Source organism: Myxine glutinosa, chromosome 6 (assembly GCF_964187855.1).
Source record: "Myxine glutinosa chromosome 6, kmMyxGlut1.1, whole genome shotgun sequence".
Classification (NCBI taxonomy): Eukaryota; Metazoa; Chordata; class Myxini; order Myxiniformes; family Myxinidae; genus Myxine; species Myxine glutinosa.
In genome coordinates this window covers 62,651,181-62,677,999 of record NC_136266.1, presented here as the reverse complement: position 1 = coordinate 62,677,999, position 26,819 = coordinate 62,651,181, and the positions used below count along the sequence as shown (strand labels likewise).

Below are 26,819 nucleotides of genomic sequence, written 5' to 3'. Positions count from 1 at the left end.
ATACAAACATAATTATAAGGCTTTAAACAAACCTATTTTATTACCTATTAAATAGGTAAGAAAATACCTATTTCGGGGGGCAATTCCCACCCGCCCCCCCCCCCCCCGTAGACCTCCAAAGGGGCAGACATTTTAAATGCCGTGAACAAACTTTGGTACATCACAGGTGATGAAGGTTGTGGTCACGTTTCATCGAAATTGCATATGTAGTTTCAAAGAAAGCAAATACCTATTTTGGGGTGGCAACACCTCCCTCCCCCATAAACCCCTAAAAGCGCAAAAAAAATTAATGCCGTGAACAAACTTTGGTACATCATGGGTGGTGACAGTTGTGGTCAAGTTTCATCGAAATAGTGTTTGTAGTTTCTGAGAAAAAAGCAAATTCCTATTTTGGGGGAGGGGGGGGTGGGGGTCAAGCCTGGATCCACTTTGACCACCGGTAAAAACCCTAGACCCCGATTTTATTAATGCCGTGAACAAAATTTAGTCACAACACAACAAATATAATTTGTGCACAGTTTGTTCAGAATCCCTTCAGTGGTTTCAGAGAAGAAGTTGTAAGTGCTTATGGACTGACGGACTTGTGATGAAATTATGGTTGACTAGTGAGGTACCCGTGCTACGCACGGCTGGGAGGCCAGAAGCAAACAGACAATGCAGAAATGGCGAATGCTAAAGCATGAAGTCTATAAATTACACATTCCTGTAGCACCTTCAGTCGCACATCAGACATGGACAGCAAGTTCATGAAGGACTTCCATGAAAAACGTACCCGTTCGCAAGCAAACAGGTACGTGTGTTCCATTCCCAGTCAATGGCGAATCTGCATATGGCGATCCGCGAATTTCACGTTTAGAAAGTAGAAACCGTCACTGCATTTCGTCATTCACTTGAACTCGATATCTCTTTTTAAATTCCAAACAGCTTAACTGCAATCACAAATATAAATTAATATAATAAACTTTTAACAACATTCGTGACATAAACAAATATTTAAATCCTGATGCGAAGTTCCGTACGGGTGGGTGAGTACAATTACGAATTCAAAATCGCACTTGTATTCACTCAATTCCAATCATCCATTGATACTTCAACAAAACAATTAACACGATTAACGTTTAACGATTAAACATTACGATTGAATGACGGTTGTATTGGGATACCATCAAACCCGCGCATTGCGTAATCTGTCCACTTCCGCATTTGCGGCAGGTTCATAATTCTCATCAAAATCTAAACAGTATTTGTAGAATTTCAATAAAAGCCACATCACTGTTCATATCGGTAAATATTATTCCATCGTGTTTGGAAAAACCGAAAAATTGGGGGAAAAAAATTGGAAAAATAATATAGCCTATTTTACTCCAAGGGGTCCCAGGAATACCCACCCAAAATATCGTTGCGATCGGTTCAGCCGTTTTTGCGGTACCTGCGAACGGACAGACGGATGGACATTTGGTGAATTATAGAAAGATAACTGCTGCAGTTCCCTCTTCATCCGGTGACGGCTTATAAAAGGGCTTATTTATCGTGAGAGGGGTTGGTCTGCAATTGTCTGGCTTCAAATTGGTAAGAGAGATACTGTGCCTTCAGGCCCCTTCTCACTTGAACGATTTTTTGTACAACTGCGGTGCGACTAAAAAAAATCGTACAGCCGTGCGATTTCCGTACGAATTTCCCTGTTTCTTTCCACGCAGTCTCACTTGTACAACTGCCGTGCGACTGCCGTTAAACTCTCATGCGACTTTTCCTCCCCGATAACGGTTCAAGTTGCGTGCGACTGCCATGCGACTGCCGTGTGACTGCCGTACAACCTCAACGAGTCCCGCGCAAGCACCGGGCGATTTTTGTTCAACTTGCGTGTGACCTGTGCGCATGCGGTACAACTGCCGTACAACCAATCAGAGCGCCGTGCGTCCACCGTACAAGCGCCGTTCGATCCGCGCGATCCCGATGTGACCAATGCGAACTATGCGAACTATGCGAAACGTGCGACAGCCATATGGAAATTTTGGGTATTTTGGGTCTTCATGGTCTTTTGGGTCTTTAACAGTCTTCAGGGTGTTTTGGGTCTTTTGGGTATGTTGGGTGTTTGGGGTGCATTGGGTCTTCAGGGTATTTTGGGTCTTTGGGGTCCATTGGGTCTTCAAGGTCTTTTCAGTCTTTTGGGTCTTTGGGGTCCTCCGGGTATTTTGGATCTTCATGGTCTTTTGGGTCTTTAACAGTCTTCAGGGTGTTTTGGGTCTTTTGGGTCTTCAGGGTATTTGAGGTCCATTGGGTCTTCAGGGTCTTTTCGGTGTTTGGGGTATTTTGGATCTTCAGAGTCGTTGGGGGTCTTCTGAGTCCTTGGGGTGTTTTGGGTCTTAATGGTCTTTTGTGTCGTTAACAGTCTACAGGGTATTTTGGGTGTTTGGGGGTATTTTGGATCTTCAGAGTCGTTGGGGGTCTTCTGGGTCCTTGGGGTATTTTTGGTCCTCAGAGTCTTTTAGGTCTTTTAACCGGTTGACACACAGTCAACTTGTTCAAAGATTTCCCCTTAAACCACCCCCCACTCAAATCCCTCCTTAAGCTCTACTCAAAGCCTTTAAAACCTAACCTTATGAATGGGGACAGATACACAAACACACACACATTGTGTTTTATATGGTGGATATATATATGGTGGGAGGGGGAGGGGGAGGGGGGAGGGGGAGGGGGGTAAGGGGGGAAGGGGAAGGGGTAGGGGGGAGGGGAAGGGGGAGGGGGAAAAGGGAGGGGGAGGGGGAAAAGTGAGGGGGAGGGGGAAAAAGGGAGGGGGGAGAAGGGGAGGGGGTAGGGTGGAGGGGGAAGGGAGGGGGAGGGGAGGGGGGAGGGGGGAGGGGGAAGGGGGAGGGAAGGGGAGAGCCAGTCAACAATGACGTTGCAGTTCTCATGGTCGGAGAGCAGCACAACAATCGCGACATCGTCCTGCATCTTCGCAACAGCACAAAGCGGATTTGGAGACTCACCGATCCTGTGACGCCCTCCAGTACCGGCGTTGCGGGCGGGGGAAGGGAGATCCGTACATTCCCAACCCGTACATTCGCCCTCTCGACTCAAGCTCACTCGGACAAAAGCCTCGCACAAATTACACCATGAAGGCCCAATGGCCATGTCTATGCCACAAATCAAGTACGTGAGCGAGTCGGGCGCACTGAATTGAAAATATATAGAATGCTCATACTCCGTGAAAAGTGAAGCCGCCGTGTCGCCATCTTGGTTAGCACGACTCGACCACCTCGCTTCGCGGATCTCGTTTGTTTTGAATGTGTGAATTACGTGCGAACGAGTAACTGTGAGTTTATGGCAGCAAGGAGCATCACATGATCGCTCTGAGCGAATCAGCGCGCTGCTCTGCCACCTGATCAGATTCCGTGTATAATATTCCTCGCTGAAATGTGCTGAGGTAAATATGAATAAAAAATATGGATCTCGTAAAGATGAAAGAAAAAAAAACCTATGTGGTGTGAATGGCAATGTTCCTCGCTGAAATGTGAAAAATCGCAATCGCTTTTCGCTCTGAAATACGTGCGAACGCGTAACTGAGTTAATGGCGGCAAGGAGCATCACGTGATCGCTCTGAGCGAATCAGCGCGCTGCTCTGCCACCGGTCAGATTCCGTGAATAATATTCCTCGCTGAAATGCGCTGAGGTAAAAATATGGTAAAAAAATATTATGAAATAATTTTTTTTAGGTCGGCCATGTTCTTCCCAGGCTCAATGGCCATGTCTATGCCAAATATCAAGCATGTGAGCCTCTCCGTTTAGGAGTCTATCGGTAACATTACACACACACATGCGCGCGCACACACACACACACACACACACACACACACACACACACACACACACACACACACACACACACACACACACTGTTCCATCAAGTCGATTATTTAAACACAATTCGATGCACACAGTATATTACACCTTGGAACCACATCCTCAAACCACCCAGGTTTTGCCACAACATTACGACTCTCAGCCTGACGAATTATGAAGCCAAGCAGACCATTTGGCCATACCCGATTGTGTTGAAGCAGAGCCCCTTATAAAAGAACGACAATAATTAAAAGAAGAAAAACTTCCCAGTGTTCCCTGTGTGAGCCAGACACCACAAACGCCTACCTTCCACGATGGCCTTGGGAGCCTTTGACTCATCCTTCTGCAGCGTCGTGCTCTCCAGGTGCAGCTCGCCAAGAGTTTCGCTCAAGTCACTTGTCTCGTCGCTTGCGCTACCGTTAATAAGTGGACTACTAGGCTGGGCAAGCTCACCCTCCAGCTCTGGAGAGAACTGCAGATCGAGGCTCAGGCTGGCTATTTCTACAGCCCCGTGGTTATCATCTTTCTTCTGCTCCGCTATTTTTTTGTTCTTCTTCCTCAGAATTGTCTGCATGGACAAAAAAAAAAATTTCAGAAGGCAAATCGGCTGTACTAGTCTTCGTACCTCATGCCAAACATGCAATTTTTGTTAGGAAGAAAAGATACACTGCTCATAAAATGTGAAGATTTTCGTTTACTTTCGTAGTTTCCGAGAACCTGAACTCGGCATGCTTCCTTAACAGTCAAGACATTCCAGTGGCCTGCGAGTTTTTTTCATGGGTGTGCTCCATTCCTTTAGCACCTCGGCAGCACTTCCTGTAAGCAATGCATGGCACACTATCAGCACCCTCGGCGTGAGCGAAAAATGCCAAACCAAGCATTCCGAGAGCGTGACAAACAACAGCTGCTCGGTGTTCATTAAATAACCAAGCCTACAACAATTGATTTTTATACTTGCAACTCCTCAGATACATTTGATTGCATCTTCAACAATTAAAAAAAACAAAAAAACAATCATGCAACGTTGGAGCAGAAAATTCCGAGTTTCAATTCCAATCAATACTGCGTTTTATTAACTCTGCCATATGAAAGGGGTTAAGGTTTTCCAAGGCTGCATTTCACACCCCACCGACAGCTGTAGCCATCTTGTATGAAACGGGAAATCAATATTCTATTTCGAAAAGCATTTCTGTCATCTTCAAGGATGATGTAGTCTTTAATCATTGTGCTGTTTTTAAAAGGACTATCCATTTGGTCGGTACTCAAGGAAGGAGGTGCTACGCTTGTAAAATGATAATGGAATTAAGGAAAGGAAGAAAAGGAAGGAGGATAGGATAGAGGATGGAGGTTCGACAAATGTAGAGTGCAGAGAGAAGGGAGCGAAGGTCGGAAGTGAGTGTAGTAAAGTGAAGTAACTGTAGTAAAGCAAGTGAAAGAAGGGCCATGCATGGAGGAGGAGGTAATCCAAAATTCCTCGCTCTGCATACACAATAAATACAAGGTCCTTTTTATTTATTGGCCTATAAAATTAATAAAGATGTAGTTATTCAAACCATAAGTTATCGATGATACGCTGAATAATTTACCCTGGGAAGACAACATTGTACTCATAATGACTACGTAATTAATACAAATTATGAATCAACAGACTTGGTTTTTAAAGAGATCTTCAATCCAAAAAAACGAGAAAGCATCTGAAAATGCATTGCTCGTCCACATCTGCTTTGTATTAGGATTTCTTCCACATGCTAAACATGCTGAAAACAGATTTTTTTTAAATACCATTACATTGATGATTTTAGGTGACCTTGACCTTTTGACCTCAAGAGCAATAGGCTTCAGTGACCCAATATGCAAACCCTGTTCAGGTTTCAAGTCAATCAGATGGAAATTGATGATTTTGTGATCTTAACCTTTGACCTCAAAACAATTGACTTCTAGCTTTTTATTGGTGAACTAATTAGTGACCCAAATATGCAAATCTGAAAATTTCAGGTCAATTGGATGTAAATTGATGATTTTATGTGATGTTGACCTTTGACCTTTTGGCCACATTATTAATTTGTCGTCTCCATATTCTCATAACAAAGCATTGTTGAAAATTTGATGACAAAAGCTCAAATGGTAAAAACGTTATGGCCCGACATGGACGCACGCACGCACACACACCTCGTTTTTTTTTCATTTCTGTTCCTCACAATTCTATCATACATACAAACAAACACAAAGACACATATATATATATATATATATATATATATATATATATAAATATATATATATATATATATATACATACACACACACACACACACACACACACACACACACACACACACACACACACACACACACACACACACACACCCTGGCCGCAGCCCCGGGGGGACAGGCTAACAAGGATTTTGGTGCATATTTCCACCCAAAAGTTCTACCCTCCATATGTCCTGGGTAAACAAAAAGCAGGCACAAAATGCCTCAAACACTGCCATTGTCACTACTAATCAGAAAGGACAACATCTGTTACCATCCATGAATGCTTGCACAGTCTTGTCTACATTGTTGTCAAATTGCTGCAGCACCAAAACGATCTCATTGTTGCTTTTGTTGCCCACCACAGCTCTCACTGCGCTGATCTGGAACACAAGAGCATATTTGGGGTCAGTGACCCAACATTTCTACTTTCAGCAGAAATGGAGAATGTTACAGGACTAATTATACTGAAATTTTATTTATCCTTTCCAAATATAACCCATTCTCTTGTGAGCACGACAATAATCCTGTACTGCACCCAATTTCACTCACCCCACTGTCCCCAAATCCCAGCCCCCTCCCTCACCTTGCAACCTAAAGCCCAAATCCTTGAACAGAGCCTTGATAGTCTGAGCAGTCACAAGGAGGGATTGGATGATAAGATATTGTTGCGGATATGGGATTTGGCCTCCATATCCGCTTGTAAATATTCCCCTATTTCCCCAATACTCCCCAACTATCCCCAATCCCCCATTCCCTAGTCCCATTGTCTGTAAACAACACTCTGTAGAACCGACCTTCCCCTTTTTCCCCCATTAAATGTCGTGCCCAGGTCCACCGCATCTCACGTAGACAACTTTCGGACATCTTGCTAGTTATTCTTAGTCTATGTCAGTTAAGGACTCATTTCCATTAATTCTGACTCTTCGTTGCACCAGAATGTGATTGTATGGCACCAGTAGTGAGTTTAGGACCTCCCCATACCTCCTCCCATCTTCCTCATGAAGCCACAACAACAACAACAACAACAACTACAACAACAGCGCGCGGGGAGTGTGCGTCCTCACTCCGGCTTGGTTAGCCGCCATTGCCCATGTGCTCCGGCGGGGTTACCACGAAGGGGCTGACTGTCGGCCCCTCGTCAAGGGCGGAGCCCGGTAACCCCCAGCACCCAATAAGAAGCGGCGGGCCGATTCCATCTGGGGCGGAGCTAACGAGCCGAGGGCGTGTCACTCCCCGCCGGATATACGCAGCCACTTACCGGACGTGACGAGAGATGCGCCCCCAGCTTGGAACGAGAAGTCGCCACCTCCGAGCGCTGAGAGACCTCCCGCATCTCTGGACCGGACCGGGTCGATTCTGCCCCTGAGCCAAGGTGCACCTTGAGCCTCGACTACCTGCCCTTCCTTGCCATCAATCCCGGTGTGAGTCAGTCTTGTCCCGTTTATCTGTCGTCTGTCGGGGCTACTATAAGACCGTGATTAAGTGCCTACCTTCCTATGCTGTACCTCTTGTCCTTGTAAATCTCAACGTTCCGAAATATTATAACCTCCTCCGGAGGTCTTGAGAACTGTACCCCTGGTGTCGTGTCATTTAACCCAGCCGTTGTGTCCTTTCCTCAATTGATTTAGCGTAGCGCGACTCGGCCAACGTTCGAGTATAATCGGGTAAACTGTGCAGACGCGGTCATACCAAACCGCTCGGTAAACCAACATCCACAACCGCGTCTGTAACATTTGGTGTCGGGAAGTGGGATTCGATCCGGAGCGCGTTTCACGCGCTCGAAATTATAACGGCAAAATTTGATTTTGTTTTACGAAAATAAAAACCCGAATTTTGAAAGTCGCGCTATGGCAGACCAAGACGGCTGGGTTCCGGTAGAGAGTGAGGCAGGGTCGATCCAGGACCAAATTGAGGGACAAGAGGAGAGCGAAGCAGTGAGGGTAGCAGATTCGCAAAATAGCGCCGTCACGCACGAGGTAGCGGGCGCGCAAAATGGCGCCTCGCAGATGGCCACGGCGACCACGCCCGCGACCGTGGTAGCGCCGCAGGTGGATTCGAACCTTTTTATGTTGCAAATGGGGGCCCTTATGGAGAGGCTAGAAGCAAAAATGGGGGTAATGGGAAACCAAATGGGGGTAATGAGGGACGAAGCGAGGGGTACCGGTGAGGGGTTAGACAACGGGATAAAAGAGGTAAAGAATGGGTTAACAGGGGTGGAAAACAGAATGGCTGCCCAGGAGAATCAGTTAGAGGGGGTGAAAAATGGGTTAATGGGGTTAGAAAACAGTATGGAAGGCAAATTGAGGGACATGAGGGACCAAGCGGAAAGGGAAGTTAAACAAATGGAGCAGCGGATAGAGGGGGTCAGAATGGGGGTAGAAACCAAACTGGATGCTCACAGGGAGGAAATGGAGCAGATGAGGGTGGCATCTGGGCAGGAGATGCAAGTGATGGGAGAGGAGATCAGAAGAGGTGTGAGTGAGGAGGTCGGAGGAGTGCGCGAGGAGGTGAGGCACTGTAAGGAGCACATGGAGAAGGAGGTGAGAAAGGGGACTGTAAAGTTACAAGGGGGCATAGAGGACCTGACGCAGGAGGTGGAACAGCTGACGGAGGGACAAAAAGGACTAACGGAGCAGGTTCAAAGGAACACTGCGGTATTAGGAGGGTTAAAGGCGACACAGAAAGAACTAAAAGATGACTTGATAGCGACGAAGAGGGAATGTCAGATGGTACGTGAGGGACTGACAACGAGGTTGGACGAGGTGATAGAGGTAATGGAGACGAAGGACCGGCAGGTGAGGACGCACATGGAAACGGTCAAGGTAGCCTTGGAGGACGAGCTTGAGGAGACGTACCGGGGAATAAAAGAGGTGAAGCAGAAATTAGAAGAAGTGGAAGAAGGGGTGAGCGAAATTAAGAAGCGACGGAGAGGGGATAAGAAAGAGATAAAAGAGGAGATAAAAGAATTGGTCTGAAGTCTGTGTTCGGATCGTGATGATGTGCTCATTAACCGGATGAGGGATTCGCAGGTGATGGAGGAGAAGCGAAGAGGAAGAGGACCCGGTGTAAGTGGTGACCAATATGGTCGTGCGTATGATGCGCCAGGGGATTTAAGAAGCTTGGGGGTTGAGATGGACCCGGGTGTTCGTGAGAGGCCGTGGGTGAAGTGTGCGACAGGTCTGGTGTGCGAAAAAGGAGGTGTGCAAGAAAGTCCGACTCTGGGGTGTGTGAGGAAAAAGTGCGTGCCAAGGAGTGAGGGTGCTGGCGAGAGTGAGTCGGTCGTAGCGCGTGTGCGAGGGAGCACATGGAAGCGCGGTGTGGTAAGTGTTACAGAGGGTGTGACGGGAGAGTGTGCGCAAGAGTGTGCGCGAGAAAGGTGTGTGACGGACAGGTGCATGAGGAAAGAGTGCGCTGTCGAGAGTAAGGGTGAGTGCGCTGTCAAGAGTGGAGGTGAGAGTAGTAAGAGTGACACGGAGCGTGAGTTGGTTGTGACAGGTGAGAAAGGAAGCACACCTGGAATGGTAGAGCGTGAGTGGGAATGCACGCTGGAATTGGTAGTGAGGCACGTGGTTGGGTGTGCGAATGAGAGCACACCTGTGATTGTCACAGAGGAGGTGACAGAGGAGGGGGCGCGAAGAGGTGTGTTGGTGAGGTGTGCGACCAACGAATGTGTGCCAAAGTGTTCGGTGGTCAGGTGTGTGACCAAGGCTGTGAGTGGAATGAGTGTACCTGGGTGTGTAAGGAAAGGTACGAGGAGCATGGGAACGGCTGGATGTGTGAGCAAGGAACGGGCTGCGGGGTGTAAGCATGCAGGTGAAGCATCGACGTTAAACGGAGCAGCGGTTAGAACGACTTATAGCCGAATCGGGCCCTCGGTGCGTGCCGGGCCTCGCGTGGAACGGCCGCGTCCAGGCTCCACTAGGTGGAGCGGGCAGCTGGATAGGAAGGGTCGTCATGGCGACCACGTTTTGTTGAGACGTGCCGGCAGGTCGAGATCGGGACATTGGATGGCTCCACGCCGAGATGGTGCGTGGGATCTCGGCCCGGGTAAACCTCCTTCCCTGCACCGAATGTGGGACGTGTCCAGCCGCTGGCACCAAACAACCCGCATTCATGGCTTGGCTTTACGAAGCCGGGCTTTGGATAGGAATTGGCGCACCGAGAGGCATTAGTGAGTAGACTGTGTGATGAGGTTAGTGTTTTGGCCCCGAAATTAGAAAAAAGCAAAATTTGATGATTGGCAAAGGATTGGCAGTAATGATTGGCAGATGATGGGTAGTGATTGGCAAATTTTTGATTTGTTGAAATTTGATGTGCAAAATTGGTAGTGAGCGATGGGCCCGGTGGGTAAGGGTGGCATCCCTGCCACCCTTCCCATATGGGGGCAAAGGAGCAATAGCTTATGGGGTGTATGGCAGTGAAAACTAGCCCGGGTGGGTTAGGTTATATTGTGTGTAGGGATCTAGCGAAGATGACATTAGGTAACGTTAAGATTAGTTAGTGACTGATACCTGTAGTGGGGACGCAGGTAGATTAGTGTGGATGATAATGACGCGGGAGCGCAATAGTTTAAAGGGACGACTGGGAAGCGCAAGTTTCAGAAGGGAGTAGTTAGCTGAGATGATGCCGTGTGGTTGAGGATTGAACAGGTGAGGATTGAACAGGTGTGATCGAACAGGTGTGATTGCACAGGTGTGCAACTGGACAGGTGTGTGGAGCAATGGATGAGTAGTGAGTGTTGTGGATCAGCGCGAATGCGCTTGGGGAGAGAAGGGTGCAGGTGGCACCAGGTGTGAGAGCACAGGTGTGCAAGTACAGGTGTGTGGAATACATGGAGTATTGGAATGAGGTGTGTGGAGAGAGTTGGAGTAAGTGGTACGGAGTGGTGTGCATGGCGCGAAGGTGTGGATGGGGGAAGAGTGGACCCCTTTCACGAGTACCCGGGGCGGGTAGTGTAAGTGTTAGGTAGAGGGTATAGGTAAATTGTGGTTGGATATTGGCATTTGTGGTGCGGTTGCAGAATGGTATTGTGGATGGGTGCATTAGTGTTGTGGAAATGGCTGGGCGTGTAGCCTGTTAGTGTGTGTAGTTGGTTGGGCACTCCACCACTGTGAGGATGTCGGCCAGGTGAGGCCGCAGGTGGGCTCTGGGAGCCGTTAGTGTCAGTGGGGCCCGAGGATCCGGAGGACGGACCCGGGTAGCCCAGTGCCAGAGAGGGCACCGAGTGGGGAGAGCGCCAGAGGGCCTTCCCCAGGTAGTTAGGTTAGGGTAAGGAGCAGGTAAGCTCGGAGGCAACTGCAGTGGTGGAGGTGTGCAGGTGGGTAGACCCACTGGGAGAGGTACACGCCACAGCCCAGAAATTGTGCGAGGGCACCGGGAGATGAATCGGGGGAGTGAGACCCCAAATTGAAAAGCACCACAGTTTGGTCAATGGGAATTGGTTTTTAGAACCCATAGTGTAAGTTGGCCAATGGATTGGCAGGGAAAGACCCCGGGTAATGTAAAGTTGTTAAAGTCATTTAGGAAATAGTTAGGATTGATGAACCTGTCGCACCATACGCAGCCACTTACCTGTGGTGGTGATGATGACTCCACACCTGTGTTTTCTTTGTTTTGTGTTGCAGGAAGTAAGGATTGCTGTTGGATTTGTGAGACGCATCACGACGTGGATGAGACATTGGGGTGATTCCATCTCTCCCTCCCTAGGAGGGACTGATGATGAATTGGTGATAGCAAATTATGATGTTGAGTTGGAGATGGCAAATTTTGATGAGAGGTTGAAAATGGCAAATTTGATTGGTTAGGAGGGAGAGAAGACGAATTTGGTTTATGGGAGGAACGGGGAAGACAGTAGGGACGTTTGTTGATTTGTAAAGTAGATGTTTATGGGTAGTGTTGTGTTTTGTGGATACAGTAAGGGGTAAGGGAGGGGCCATGTAGGTTATCTGGTGGGGGGTGGGGGGGGCGTACGGTAGGAACGTACCTGTCTCACCTGGTTCCCATGTGCCCCCAGTGTGCATTACCTTACATTGCGTGCACTTTTGCGCCCTTACCACCTTACTCACTTGTTTTCTTCTTTTGTCTCCCACCTCCGAGGATCTGGCTTTGGGGCAGAGAGAGAGGAGAGAGAGGTGCTGGCTCCGCAGTTGTGGGCCTGCACTTTCGCTGCTTGCTGCCGGGATCGATACACCATATGGACCGCAATGTTTGTGGCCGCCCACCATGGACCGCAGTTCTTTTGCGGGCAAGCACCACCCGTTGATAGACCTATGGGTCAACGTGGCACCTATGCCATACAGGTGAACCACTTTTAGTTGGCCCCCTTGACGGCCACAATTTAGAAAGGGACGCGGTTGGTGCCTTTCTTTATTTTGAAAGAAGCAAGAAGGCCAAGTGCACCACACTAAGAGCAAGAGACACCTGCAGGGTTAGGGGTTGTTGTTTTTATTTTAATGAACAATGGTGACTGCACCGATTGGTGCTTGGGGTGGTGCTTTTGGTGCTTGGAAGGGGTGCTCTGCACATTATTAAAGGCCGTAAGGCCACAGAGCACTCGTGGGTTGGTGTATCGATGCTGGCATGCGTGCTCTCTCTCTATGCATAACATCTGCATGTGTTCCTCCAAAAACAGGTCCTGGATCGTAGTGTAAATATCAGTGTAGTCTTGTATAAATGATGCTCCCTACCGGCTGTATGTTTAGTTTGCGAATTCTTTCCGCGATTCGGTTATCCTGTGGGTGTGTTTCTGTGAGGAGAAGGGTGCAACGTCGCAGGGGGACATATTTACTCATTTGTGAATATCTGTAAAACTGTCGCACTCAGGGTAGAGTTAATAGTAGAGGGAACTACATCTGAGTGCCACACTAAAATAGGTAAAAATTTATCGGGTCGGGACGCCCCGAGGGTAGAGAAGGGTGCAATGTTGCGGATATGGGATTTGGCCTCCATATCCGCTTGTAAATATTCCCCTATTTCCCCAATACTCCCCAACTATCCCCAATCCCCCATTCCCTAGTCCCATTGTCTGTAAACAACACTCTGTAGAACCGACCTTCCCCTTTTTCCCCCATTAAATGTCGTGCCCAGGTCCACCGCATCTCACGTAGACAACTTTCGGACATCTTGCTAGTTATTCTTAGTCTATGTCAGTTAAGGACTCGTTTCCATTAATTCTGACTCTTCGTTGCACCAGAATGTGATTGTATGGCACCAGTAGTGAGTTTAGGACCTCCCCATACCTCCTCCCATCTTCCTCATGAAACCACAACAACAACAACAACAACAACAACTACAACAACAGCGCGCGGGGAGTGTGCGTCCTCACTCCGGCTTGGTTAGCCGCCATTGCCCATGTGCTCCGGCGGGGTTACCACGAAGGGGCTGACTGTCGGCCCCTCGTCAAGGGCGGAGCCCGGTAACCCCCAGCACCCAATAAGAAGTGGCGGGCCGATTCCATCTGGGGCGGAGCTAACGAGCCGAGGGCGTGTCACTCCCCGCCGGATATACGCAGCCACTTACCGGACGTGACGAGAGATGCGCCCCCAGCTTGGAACGAGAAGTCGCCACCTCCGAGCGCTGAGAGACCTCCCGCATCTCTGGACCGGACCGGGTCGATTCTGCCCCTGAGCCAAGGTGCACCTTGAGCCTCGACTACCTGCCCTTCCTTGCCATCAATCCCGGTGTGAGTCAGTCTTGTCCCGTTTATCTGTCGTCTGTCGGGGCTACTATAAGACCGTGATTAAGTGCCTACCTTCCTATGCTGTACCTCTTGTCCTTGTAATCTCAACGTTCCGAAATATTATAACCTCCTCCGGAGGTCTTGAGAACTGTACCCCTGGTGTCGTGTCATTTAACCCAGCCGTTGTGTCCTTTCCTCAATTGATTTAGCGTAGCGCGACTCGGCCAACGTTCGAGTATAATCAGGTAAACTGTGCAGACGCGGTCATACCAAACCGCTCGGTAAACCAACATCCACAACCGCGTCTGTAACAATATTTATCAAAACTATCAAGGAGAAGAAAAACACTATTACGTTTGTGGGGGTAAACAATGAAATACCTTAGGAAAGTTAGAAATGTATAGTTTAGAATGCTCCTTTTGCCACAGAGAAGCCATCTCGATGTACGTAAGTAGGCCGTCTGTCTGGGTAAGAGCGTTTGGATGTCGCCATAAGGGGCGTGGTGTTGTGCTAATTAATTATAGGGCTTAAAGATTAATTCCCCTGTGTGTAAATTGCCTCCTGTGGTCTTCCCTTCGGTTTTATTACATTCGGCCAGCCAGGAAATAGAGTGCTCAATAAAACAATGAAAGCACTGTAATGGGCCTCATGCGCTCACAATGCCACGAGGGCCGACAGAAACAGCATTTGCCGATCGGCAAGGGAACGACGTCATCCGAACTTTCCCGAACGGAAATTGGACTACGCCCCCCCAACGACTCGTAACGAGGAGGCCACGCCCCAGCCTTCATGATTGGTGGAGGCACGATGGGATGATTGAGTAGCGCTCGATGATTGGACAGAGTGTGATGTCAGGGTGGAACATTCAAGAGCTAGAAGGAAAAAGACGCCGTCTCGCCATCTTGCTCTCTTTGTGCTGGCGTTTGTTGGATGCAGTCGCATTTAATTACGTTTGGTCATGGTGTTCGTTGGAGGCGGTCGCATTTTCTCTTTGTTCTGGCTTGGTGGTGCCAGGTGGTGGCGCATCTTTGGCTCGTGTGCGCTTGTGGAAAGAGACTGAACAAAAGAAGTTTGGGGCAGTCGGAATCGTGAAAAGTACCTCACGTTGGGACGTCGAGGAGCGCGACTCCGCACCATTTTGTGCGCTTCCCACATGGTGCTTTGGAGGCGATGAACGTCTACAAGTCCTCGGTTGAACTGCAGAGCTGAGTGCCGGAGGATGACCAAATAATTTTATTTTCTTTTATTTCTCCCTGTGTCTGTAATTGAGTCTGCATGAAGGGTCCCTCACTTTAGGATTTTACTATTTGTTTTTACCTTAACATTTTTTATTGTGCTTGCATTATTTTCATTAAATCATTAGTTGTTGATTTCAATTTATGGTCTTGTTTTGTTTCTATTTGTGGGTTCGGATTAATCCAGTGTCGGCTGTCCGATCAGGTAAGAACTTCGAACCTTCCCGCGCGCGCGAAAATATAATCCCGCCAAGTTCAAAATACGCCTCGGCGTTAAAGCTCGTTTCGGACATTCGTCCTCTTGGGGTGTTAACCAACACGACAATACTTTATCCAGCTATACACTTCACAATATAAATCAATATTTATCATCATTATTATTTGTTATAGCAAGCACCTTATGCCTCAAGGTGCCTTACAGAGATTACCAACTGTCCATTGTAGAGGGGTTAAGGAAAGGAGGACTGGGCAGTAGGGTCATGGAGTGATCTCATTGGGTAAAAGCCTCATGGAAAAAATAATCGTTCAGATGGGATTTGAAGGTTGCGATGTAGTTGGTTTGGCAGAACAACAATCAGTAGGATGGAGTTCCAAAGGTAGGGTGCAGAAAGAGAGAAGGCACATAAACTTCAGTTAGCTATGTATGAGTTAAGGACAGCATCAATGAAACATACAGAGTAGTGGTGCTTTAAGATGAGGAGTTAAGTTTTGTCAGTGTTGAATTTTGAGTGGTGAACAGTTATCCAGTGAGATATGGTTTTGAGGCAGTCACAGACATTGGTGTGGATGTCAGCAGAGAGGTTTGTAGTGAAGAAGAGGAAGAGGTCTGTGTTTTCAGCATATACGAGTATGTGATAGATGTGATGAAATTGAAACATATTACCAAGAGACTGTATGGAGGTGAAGAAAAGAAGAGGTCCAAGGACAGAGCACTGGAGAAGGCTAACAGAGTGTTGCACAGAAAGATGAAGAGGGGTTGATAATGATAGATAATTAACTTTCAGAGAGGTGGGAGGAGAACAAAGAGAGAATAGAGCCGGAAAGCTTCACGAGTTGAGGAAGTGGACAATGTGTGTGTGATTGATAGTGGTCAATACAACAGATAAATAAAGGGGTTTGGGCATGGAGTCGTGGCATTGTGCCTTGGTGAAGGAAGTTTGTTGCTCACCAGGATGATAGATATCTCGGTGAATGGCTGTGGGGAGAAAGCCTGATTGGAGGGGATCAATGAGGTTGTGGAAGGAGGTGAGATAACATGCCTATGCACACGACATTGGAGCAGTTAGGAGGTGTAGGAAAAAAAAAATCGCTAGATGGGATCAGCGGGTCTTTGTGGCCTCTTAAAAAACGGATAATAATCGTAACATGACCTGATAAAATTTAAAAACATAGGGGCAATACCCCAGGCGCTCACCTGGTATAATAAACAGTATACTGCACCGATTAAAGGTATTTTAAACCAATTTATATGGTTGCTGGAAGACAGGGCAGCATGTAGAATCAAACGACTTTAAACAAACAAACAAAAAAATACCTATTTTTGAGGGGCAACCCCTACCTCCCCCCACCCACCTCCCATCCTGTATACCTCCTCAGACTTTGATTTTCTTCATGCCTTGAACAGACATTGGTACCTCACGGGTGATGAAGGTTGTGGTGAGGTTTCATTGAAATCATGTGTGTAGTTTCAGAGAAAAAAGCAAATATCTATTTTGGGGGGGTCAAACCTGGACCCACTTTAACCCCCCATAGACCCATTTAAACTTCGATTTTCTTAGTGCCGTGAAAAAACTTCGGTACATCACGGGTGATGAAGGTTGTGGTCAAATTTCATCGAAATGTTGTGTGTGGTTTCAAAGAAAAAAGCAAATTCCTACTTTGGGGGGTCAAACCTGGATGCACTTTGACCCCCGGTAAACCCCCCAGACCTCGATTTTTTTTATTGCCGTGCACAAACTTTAGTCACAACACAACAAATATCATTTGTGCCAAATTTGGTCACAATCTCTTCAGCGGTTTCGGAGAAGAAGTTTCAAGTGTTTACGGACGGACGGACTGATGGACGGCCGGACGGACTGACGGACGTCGTGACATCGCATAAGCTCCCCTGAACTTCGTTCCAGGCGAGCTAAAAATCAATTTCAATTTTCTTTACCTGCATTTGTCAAATTCCTCACCATTCCCATTGCGTTAAAAGAGGATGAAATAAATACCAAAAATGATGATTGCAGTTTGTATAGCATCTCTTTCCTTCGGCGTCTATTTATAGAGAATGAGAACTGTGATAGTGGGAAAATTATTCTGAGACTTCAATGCATGCCATGAATAAAGAAAAAGCCTTAATTATTGTGATGAGCTACTCTCCTCCACACAAAAACCTTTGCACTTCAACAATTGCAAACAGAATTCATGATGTCGTCAATAACTCTGCCAACGAAGGTGGGAGGAGCTAATGTTTTCACCCATCTGTTTGTCTGTCTGTGAACAGGATATCTCAAAAAGTTGTGCATGGATTCAGACAAAATTTGGTGGACAAGTTGGGTATGTGGCGAGGACGGAATGATTAGATTTTGGTGAGGATCTGGATCCAGATCCGGCTTCTAGAATTTTAAAGCGATCCTTCACCATTGAGAGCTAGGGCTAAAACGATATATTGCAGGATCTCTCAAAAAGCTTTGGACAAATTCAGATAAAATGTGGTGGACTGGTTGGGTGTGTAACAAAGAAGAGTTGATTCGATTATGGTGAGGATCCGGATTCAGATCCGACAATTTTTTAAGTGATTCTTCACCATTGAGAGATAGGGCCAAAATGATACCATATAGCACGATATTTCAAAAAGTTGTTGACGATTAACAACAAAACTTGGTGCATGAGTTGGTTAGGTAACAGGAACAAGCCCATTCGATTTTGGTTCAGGTCCGATTCCAGATCCGGTCCATCAGTGGAATACAAAATGCGGAAACTATTCAGCATGGCGTAGGTATGGGCTCTACCGAGTGCCGGTCCAGTTGTTCTTGCTTTAATACAAAGCCGAAGACCCGTGAGGCTTTCCTGCAGGTTGGATTGAAATAAACTAGGGATACAGAAGGAGAAAATGACATTTTGAATCCTAGTTCAGCAGAGCGAATTGCACTGCACAGGTTGCGGGTATGGATGAATCGAGTTTTATCTAAACAACAACCAGCTTAATTCTCCCTTAGCTGTGACTCTATTCCAGCTTTGCAAACGCGGTCACTTGAATGTAAATTCTCAGTCTGTTACCAATAGAAAGTTCCCTCTTCAGAAAAGACTCAAAGATTATGCAATCGGTATGGTCTGGTGAACTGATGTTTCAAATAACTCCCTCTCCCACCCCCAAACTCACAAGTGGCTTCTTTACTCTACTCTCCTCTCCTCACAGCCTGACTGCTACCAAGGCTCTTCAAAGGCCCACCAGTTATAAAAGCACACCAGACAAATAGGAGTTGGAAAAAAATAAACATAAGTTTAAATGCTGACCTTGTCACGTATCTTCTCCTGGGTGCGAGTTTGAGCCATTGCAGCCTCGATCTTGCTGTCAACTTCCACACCAGCTAAGTCTGGGAGAGCAGACAGGTAGGTTCAGGTTTTTGTGAAGATTATACGATATCATACAATCCGTATGCTCTCACATTGACAGTAGTTAATGAGCAACTCGAGTATTTGGCATCGAATACAACACTTCACATTCGTTATCCGCCTCAGCATTTTGTCGCCATCAACAGGTCAGGTCAATCCTTTTCCAGTGATGAAATGTCAGGCCGTGTCACGGAGAACTGACAACAAATAATCAAAAGCGGGTCATTCAATCCATCATACTTTTTTTGTGTACATAGTCGAAACTCGTTGAAGGGCTAGCACACTGAACGAATCAGGAATTAACAGACAAAAACAGGATGCAAAGCATGAATGCATGGAGAACGAAACTCCAAGGAGGAAAAAGTGGAAAATAAGGAGGGATTTGGGTGGTGGTTAACTAGGGTAGAAAAGATCATGGTTTTGGGTTGGGGAACTATCCCAGATGGCGGTAAACAGCTATCTTGAAGACTTGGAGAGAAGAATGAGATTGAAGAGGGTGTGGAAGTTGATTCCACAGGTGGGAAAAAAGAACAAATGAGTGGAGGTGAGCAGTGACCCTGGATTTAGCATGGAAAGAGCAGAGGGTGCAAGACCAGAAAGGAGGCGGTAGAAGACAGAGAGACCACAGACCTGATGACAAAGTGATAATCCCACCTCACGAAGACAAAGGCTCACCTTCAGCGTGGGAGATTCCATTAATCTTGAAGGCCTTGGTTTCCATGGCGTCAAGCTGAGCAAGATGTGAGGCAGGGGAGAGCAGTACTCCATCAAGCTGTGGATGAAGGCCTTGTAAGTGGATTGGTGGTCAGGTATGCCAAGGAAGGACTTTGTATGACAGAGAATGTCCAGTTGTTAGAAAAGGAAGAACTTTGTACCAACAGGCTGGCTTTGGAGGCCAACGTAGAAATGTGGTTTGCCAAAGAAAGAATGTCACTGATAGCGAGAACTAGGAGTTTGAATGATAGAACCTCATCAAGAGGCTTGTTAAGAAATTGGGTGGGAGGGTTTGTTGGGAGAGGAGATTGCCAGGTTCTTTCGGAGAGAGATAGTGAGAATGTGAAATTTCTCAGGACGGAAAGACATATTCCAAGTGTTTGATCAGCTTGTGATTTTCCAAGGTCTAAAGAGAGGAAGGACACTACAGCCTGCCTGTGAAGGATGAAGGACGTCACGGCAGAGGGTGGGGTCATCAGCCAATAAATAAAGAGGATTCTCCAGAGAGTCAGAGGAATAGGACTCCAGCCTTGACAGGGAGAGGAGATGAAAGGATTCCTTTGAGAGCCACACGTTGACTATGACAGTAGAGGAAGTCAGTAAGCCATGTGAGTTGGCCTTGACTACCATAGGCAGGGAGTTTGGAGAGTAAGGCAGAATGCCAGACTATCAAAAGCACGAGATATGGCCAGAGAGATAGTCCTGAACTCACATCTGACATTGAGGGCCTCCATCTATTGCAGGGAGAGTAGAAGCAGCATGTCCAAGTTTGAGTGACCTGGTCTGAAACCAAATTGGTGATCTGAGATGAGGCTGTTGGAAAAAAGGAAGGTCATCAACTGCAGTTATGGATTCCATGACCTTGCTGAAAAGGGCAGAGAGAGGATGACCAAGTGATTCGCCTGTACAGGGTATTTTTGATGAATTGATTAATCATTTAATCGATTAATTACTTAATTATTCGATTAATTACTTAATTAATTCATTTTTTAAAGTTACAAATTTGGATGAAACGGTGGTGGTGTAGGTATTATATTAGCCAATTGATTAATAATTTAATTATTTTATGATTTCAATTCATTTATTTTCATTATTAATCACTTCTTCTTTTTTTCTCATCTGGGTAATATCTCATGGACCTTTTGAGCTAGGAAGCTGATATTCGGACATAACAGTGACCAAGTGATTTGACTATAAAGGATATTTTTGATTTCTTGATTAATCAATTAATCGATTAATTTATTTATTGATTAATCAATCAATCAATTATTATTTATTTCGATAGATTAATTACTTCATTAATTTTCAAAAAGTTACAGCTGGTGCTTTAGGTGCTTTAGGTAGTTAGCCAATTGATTCGGAAATTAATTATTTTACGATTATTGTTTATTTATTTTAATCACGAAATTACTCAATCAATTATTGTACACCTCTCCCTTCCAATACCACCTCTATGTGCTGCACGGTGGCATCGCCGGACACCAGGTGCGCCCCAGCAATGCTGGAAGATATGCGTGAGCTGGAAGATATGTTATTTATTTATTTGGCATGGGGGCGGTGTACTTTGAATGTATCTGTACTTGTTACACCTTTTTTAATGTAGTGCAGTGATGTTGGCGGGTTTCCAGGCAGATATAAGATGACCTAGCACAAATGGCAGGGTGAAAAGGGCAGAGAGAGGATGTGCAAAAGCAGCAGAGCAGGTTTATAGAACACGTGAGCTGATGCCATCCGGTCCAGTAGCAGTCAGAGTTGAGGGTTGAAAGAACCTTCTCCACTTTCTCAGGTGAAAAAGAGAAGGTAGAGAAGAAGACACAGAAGAACCAGAAAAAACACAGAGTCCAGGAGCAGTTGAGTACGACAGGGAAGGATGGGTACCGAGAGTGAGGGGTTGGGGGACACAATATTTGGAAGCAAACACAGAATTGAGGCATTCAACCTTCTCACGAGCGGAGTCGGCTGTGGTGTAATTTGAAGAGAGGGAAGGGATGGAAGGGGAGCATACTCCAAGAGAAGGCAAGTTGTTTCAGAGCAATTGCTTCACCACAGGATTCAGTTGGCGGGAAGAAAAAGGTAGGACAATTGAGGATGACATGGGAAGAATCGGTGCATGAGAGAGCAGCATTCTGTGTAAGAATTCCCAGGCTGAGTTAACATCAGGGGCAGCAGATATGGCAGACCAGTCTTGAAGAGAGATGGCTGCTTGCAGTCCCTGCTAATCCGCTTGAGTGAAATGCAAATCTGAGAGTAGCAAGAGAGATGTTGACTTTCAAAAGCATTTGATCCGATGAACCAATTGGAGCAGAGGAAGAACAGGAAATCTTTGCGGGAAAGTTAGTCATCACCAAGTCCAGAAGGGGGGATTTGCCATTTGGGGAAATCCGGGTTGAAAAGAAAATATTGCTGGGATATTGGGCACGTCATGCTGTTACATTGTCTCATTTCCATAATACATGTTGTTCAACATTCAGACTACTCCATAATGTGACATGACAGCTCTGCAAAGTTAAACGTGATAACCAAAAATACCGCTCAGTAAATGTTGCGCCTGATGATGCAACTTATACCGAAGATATGTTTGCATACACCAAAGGCGTCTACCGCTGAAGCAATAGTCAAAGCTTCAACAAAAGCTGAAATCGAGTTGTCTTTTTTTGCAAGTGAAAAAATAAATTGGCAATACAATCTCTGCGAATACATCTGGAGGAATTTTCTAAAATGTCCACTTGGTAATGAAAACCAGACAACTGAGCGTCAAACAATCCGTCAATATTGCTTTACTTTTGGACACCGAATGCCTCGGGTCGGTTTTGTGAAGAGGAGGACAGGAAAAAAATGGAATCTTGTTGTAATCAATCGACGTTAAATATTCAATGAGAACCCTAATGTGGGCTATCAAAGAATGTCGGGTTAAAATAAAATACTACAAAAAGGTAAAAATTAGATACGGGTACATTCATCATTTTGCATGAATTCAACAAATTTGTACACAATACACATACGCAAGATCAATAGGAAAGCTGATCATTAAACTCCGAGACCAGAAACTCTTGAAAGTCGCATTCCACCGTGTAATATTGCTGAACTACAATGCAGCAAATGTTTCCAAACGGCAGATGCTACAAATCGCTGATCGAGAGCGTGTTAGTGTGTCTGCCACAGGAACGACGTCAGCAAAAGCTAGGATAGTGCGACAGCAAAACAATGTGGTCATAATGAGAGACATAATAATGCAGCTGACATATATATGTATGTATATATATATATATATATATATATATATATATATATATATATATATATATATATATATATATATATATATATAACGATATATATATATATATATATTGTTGCAGATCCAGGGGTCGGCACTCCCCTTATCAAGGGGGGGTTAATCCCCTTGTCTTTTACACTGGCCAATCCCCCAGCCCTGGAAATTATACGCTCCTCTGTGGTCGAGATTGGCCAGGGTGATTGGTCAAGATGGATTCCCAAATACCTGCTTACCAAACTCTCTGCAAAGCAGGGACATAATTTCCGCTCGAACCACGGACAGATGGAAATTGCGAGCGGTTTAGCAATCCGCGAATTGAGCCGTTAGCAATAAGACTAACCCGATTCTGAGCGGTTCTAATCCTGTCACAGGTACTCAATGGGGAAAAGACAAAGACGATCGGATGAGAGGAAACCAAAAGGTAAGGAAAGAACAAATATGGTTTATTACTATACTAATAAAAGAGGAAACGAAAGAAGGGCATATACAAGAAGAGCAAAAGGACACAGGGCAAGCTTACACAGTCTTAAATATCACGCCCAGGACAATACAGACAGACTTACACGAAAGGGGAATAGCAGGAAGGAAGGTCCAGGCAGATGGCAGGGGAGGAAGGTCCGGGCAGATGGTTCAGGCGTTGAGGTCCCGCTCCAGGTTCACGCTCCACTCCGGTCCACGCTTCACCTCGGTCCACGCTCCACTCCGGTTCACGCTCCGGTTCCGCGGCGAAACCTGGCAGGCAGTGCGGTTGGTATTGTCGTGGTAGCGGACTGACTCTCTCACTCAACTTCGTGTCTGGTCTCGTTATTGACCCAACTCTCAACTCCTCTCCACTTCGACCCCCGAAGTAGTCCCACGCAAGCGCTTATATTACGCGCTCGCGTATCAAGCCACATGCTTTTTAGGTCCGCCTACCGGTGAACATGCCTCAGCCCTGATTGGTCGCGATGGTTCACCGGCTCCTCCCTTCATGACACATTGATGGGGCCACGCCTCGCTCCGACAACTCCTCCCCCTTTTTCTCCAGCTTGACCGCGTGAATAATGGCGTTTGGAGCCAGCGCTGCGGCTGGCAGAGACGAGCAATACACTTTGGAGGGAGGCTAAGCCGCAAAATGAATAGGATTGAACAAGGGGCCTAGGTTATTTGATTAATGCAACACAGAGTCAAACTATTGGAAACACAGCCTTACCTGAAACACATACTAATGAAATAACTGAAGAAGGTTCCTATGGTGTCCTACGTGTTGCAATATGGCCTAACTAGGGTGCGACCTTTGACCTTTGGAAGATGGGGATATTTACAGGGTATTATTTGCAAGGCTTATTATTTTACAAAGTGAAGGTTCGAAAAACCGTAACAATATATATACAGTCACGTGAAAAAGTAAGTACACCCCATGTAAAGTTTTGACTTTTTCAACATATTTCAACATACAGCTATTTGATCTTCATTTCAACGATATTGATAGATAAAGGTGATATAATATAACAAATATCATGAAACATTTACATTTTGTAGTCCATTGTATAATTTAAATAAACATAAATGCAAATTTCACATGTGGAAAAAGTAAGTACACCCCTACCTTTATCACTACTTCAAATACCTAAAATTAGAATCAGGTGCACCAGCTCAGGTGCAAATGATTAGAACATCATTCGTGAAGATCTTGGAGGAACCTGTCTTATTTAAACCTCAGACATTTACTTTGGTTTGCTCTTTGTTGTTGAAGTGTGCGGCGTCACCATGCCTAGATCAAAAGAGCTCTCTGAGGCCTTCAGAAAGAAGGTTATAGATGCCTACGAGACTGGGAAGGGATTTAAAAAGGTCTCCAAACAATTTGAAATCAATCATTCGACTGTCCGGAAGATCATCTACAAGTGGAGAAGATTCCAAACAACTGCCAAATTGTTCAAGACAGGCCGCCCCAGCAAGTTCAGCCCGAGAGCAGACCGCAAGATGCTGAAAGAAATCTATGAACCCCAGAATGTCATCACGGGACCTACAGGTAGCTCTTGTCACTGTTGATGTCAAAGTGCACGAGTCTACCATGAGAAAGAGGCTGCACAAATTTGATCTACATGGGAGGTGTGCCAGGAGGAAACCTTTGCTGCCCAGAAAGAACATCAGGGCAAGACTAAAGTTTGACAATGTACACCTAGGCAAAGACCACGACGTCTGGAACAATGTGCTCTGGACAGATGAGTCAAAGGTAGAGCTATTTGGCCACAGTACCAGAAGACATGTTTGGCGAAAACCAAAGACAGCATTTGACCACAAGAACCTGATACCAACTGCACAGCATGGTGGTGGAAATATTATGGTTTGGGACAGCTTTGCTGCATCACGGCCTGGGCAGCTCACCATCATAAAATCCACTATGAATTCTTCATTGTACCAGAGGGTGCTTGAGGATAATGTGAGGCCATCTGTCAGAGAGTTGAAGCTCAACCGAAGGTGGACCTTGCAACATGACAATGACCCTAAACATACCAGTAAATCCACCAAGGAATGGCTGAAAAGAAAGAAATGGAGGGTTCTGGAATGGCCAAGTCAAAGCCCGGATCTAAATCCCATCGAGATGTTGTGGGGGGATTTGAAACGAGCTGTGCATGCAAGAAACCCCTCAAACATCTCACAGCTGAAAGAATTCTGCATGGAGGAGTGGGCAAAAATTTCTCCCAGTCGATGTCAGAGACTGGTAGACAGTTGTAAGAAACGCCTACTTGAGGTTGTTTCTGCCAAAGGGGGCAATACCACCTATTAGAGCCAAGGGTGTAATTACTTTTTCCACATGCGAAATTTGCATTTATGTTTATTTAAATTATACAATGGACTACAAAAAGTAAATGTTTCATGATATTTGTTATATTATATCACCTTTATCTCTCAATATTGTTGAAATGAAGATCAAATAGATGTATGTTTAAATATGTTGAAAAAGTCCAAACTTTACATGGAGTGTACTTACTTTTTCACCTGACTGTATGTACTGTAGGGATTTAATTTGTAGTCCATTGTATAATTTAAATAAACGTAAATGCAAATGTGAATCCATGAATAAGTGAATTCGTGATATGAATAAGTAAGTGAATAATTTCTCGATTAATTGATTGATCAATAAATCAAGAATTCAAAAATGCCTTTTACAGCCATGTCACTTGGTTGCAGTCGTGTCCAAATATCAGCTTCTTAGCTCAAAAGGTGCCTGACATATTGCCAAATGAGAAAACTAAGTAATTAATCAACGAATTGATAAATCAAAAAATACCGTTTTTGCCAAAGCATGTGCTCAATATTGTGCTAAATTTTAGCTTCCTAGCTCAAAGGATGTCTGATATATCGAACGGGAAAACAAAAAAGAAAACAAACAAGAAAAAAAAGAAAACAAACAAAAGGAGTGAAAACTGAGTACTCCCTTTCAGCAACCGTCAACGCCAGGTACCCTTCGGTGCCCGGCAATGACATCATGCAGCGCCTGGAGATTAAATAGGAAAGGAGAGGTGTACAAAAACAATTGATTTCTTCAGAATGCCAACAGGATTAGAACATCACCGGGCAATGCCGGGTACTCCTGCTAGTATGTAATATATAAAACTCATTCTAGCCACCGACTGCTTTTAATGTTCGGTGCCTTCCGGGTGACATAGAAAGTTGAAATTTGGCATGACGACGGACATCGAAGGCAATATCCAGGAAAAATCACAGAACCAACAGAAAGCGTCTGTAAATTAATATTTACATTAAAAAAAATAAACAAGTGATTTGAATCCCTTCAGCTGTTCTCAAGTATCACATTTTTACCAGACATGACAGGTTTCACATCAATCGGTGAAGCGGTTTCGGAAAAGGGGTTTTTAAATACCAGGATTCTAGCTAATACGGCTGCCAAACCACGCGACATATGACATCAAAAATGTACACTCTGCATATGTATATGTAGGGGATCACATTTGTGAAGTTTCGTGTTGATCGGATAAGGTTCGTTTTTCTATCCAAGATGACTGCCAAACTACATGACCTACGACAGCATCATTTTCAAACTATATATGCAGCAATAGTGTTAGATGTCGTTTGTAAAGTTTTGCATTGACAGGTAATTATCATCTCATCAGACCACAGAATATTTTGCCTCATGCTCTCCGAGTCTTTCACGTGCCTTTTTGCAAACTCAAGGTGTGCTGTCATGTGTTTTTTTTTCTCAGGAGTGGCTTCT

General features: G+C 45.6%; 1 protein-coding gene across 3 annotated transcripts in view; it reads right to left on the bottom strand.

The window, feature by feature from the left end:
* The window catches only part of LOC137429871 (spermatogenesis-associated serine-rich protein 2), an 86,099-nt gene that overhangs the window by 52,105 nt on the left and 7,175 nt on the right, over positions 1 to 26,819 (bottom strand). The window contains exons 2-5 of one of the 3 annotated variants that reach the window (XM_078779934.1): positions 18,511 to 18,590; positions 6,368 to 6,476; positions 4,602 to 4,656; positions 4,147 to 4,408 (exon numbers count right to left, since the gene is read on the bottom strand). In XM_078779934.1, coding sequence (XP_078636060.1) covers positions 4,147 to 4,408; positions 4,602 to 4,631 — 292 coding nt within the window. In that variant the 5' untranslated portion in view covers positions 4,632 to 4,656; positions 6,368 to 6,476; positions 18,511 to 18,590. Of the gene's footprint in view, positions 1 to 4,146; positions 4,430 to 4,601; positions 4,657 to 6,367; positions 6,477 to 18,510; positions 18,591 to 26,819 lie in introns of those variants that run through there. The other 2 variants (XM_078779935.1, XM_078779936.1) reach the window with 2 other exon arrangements.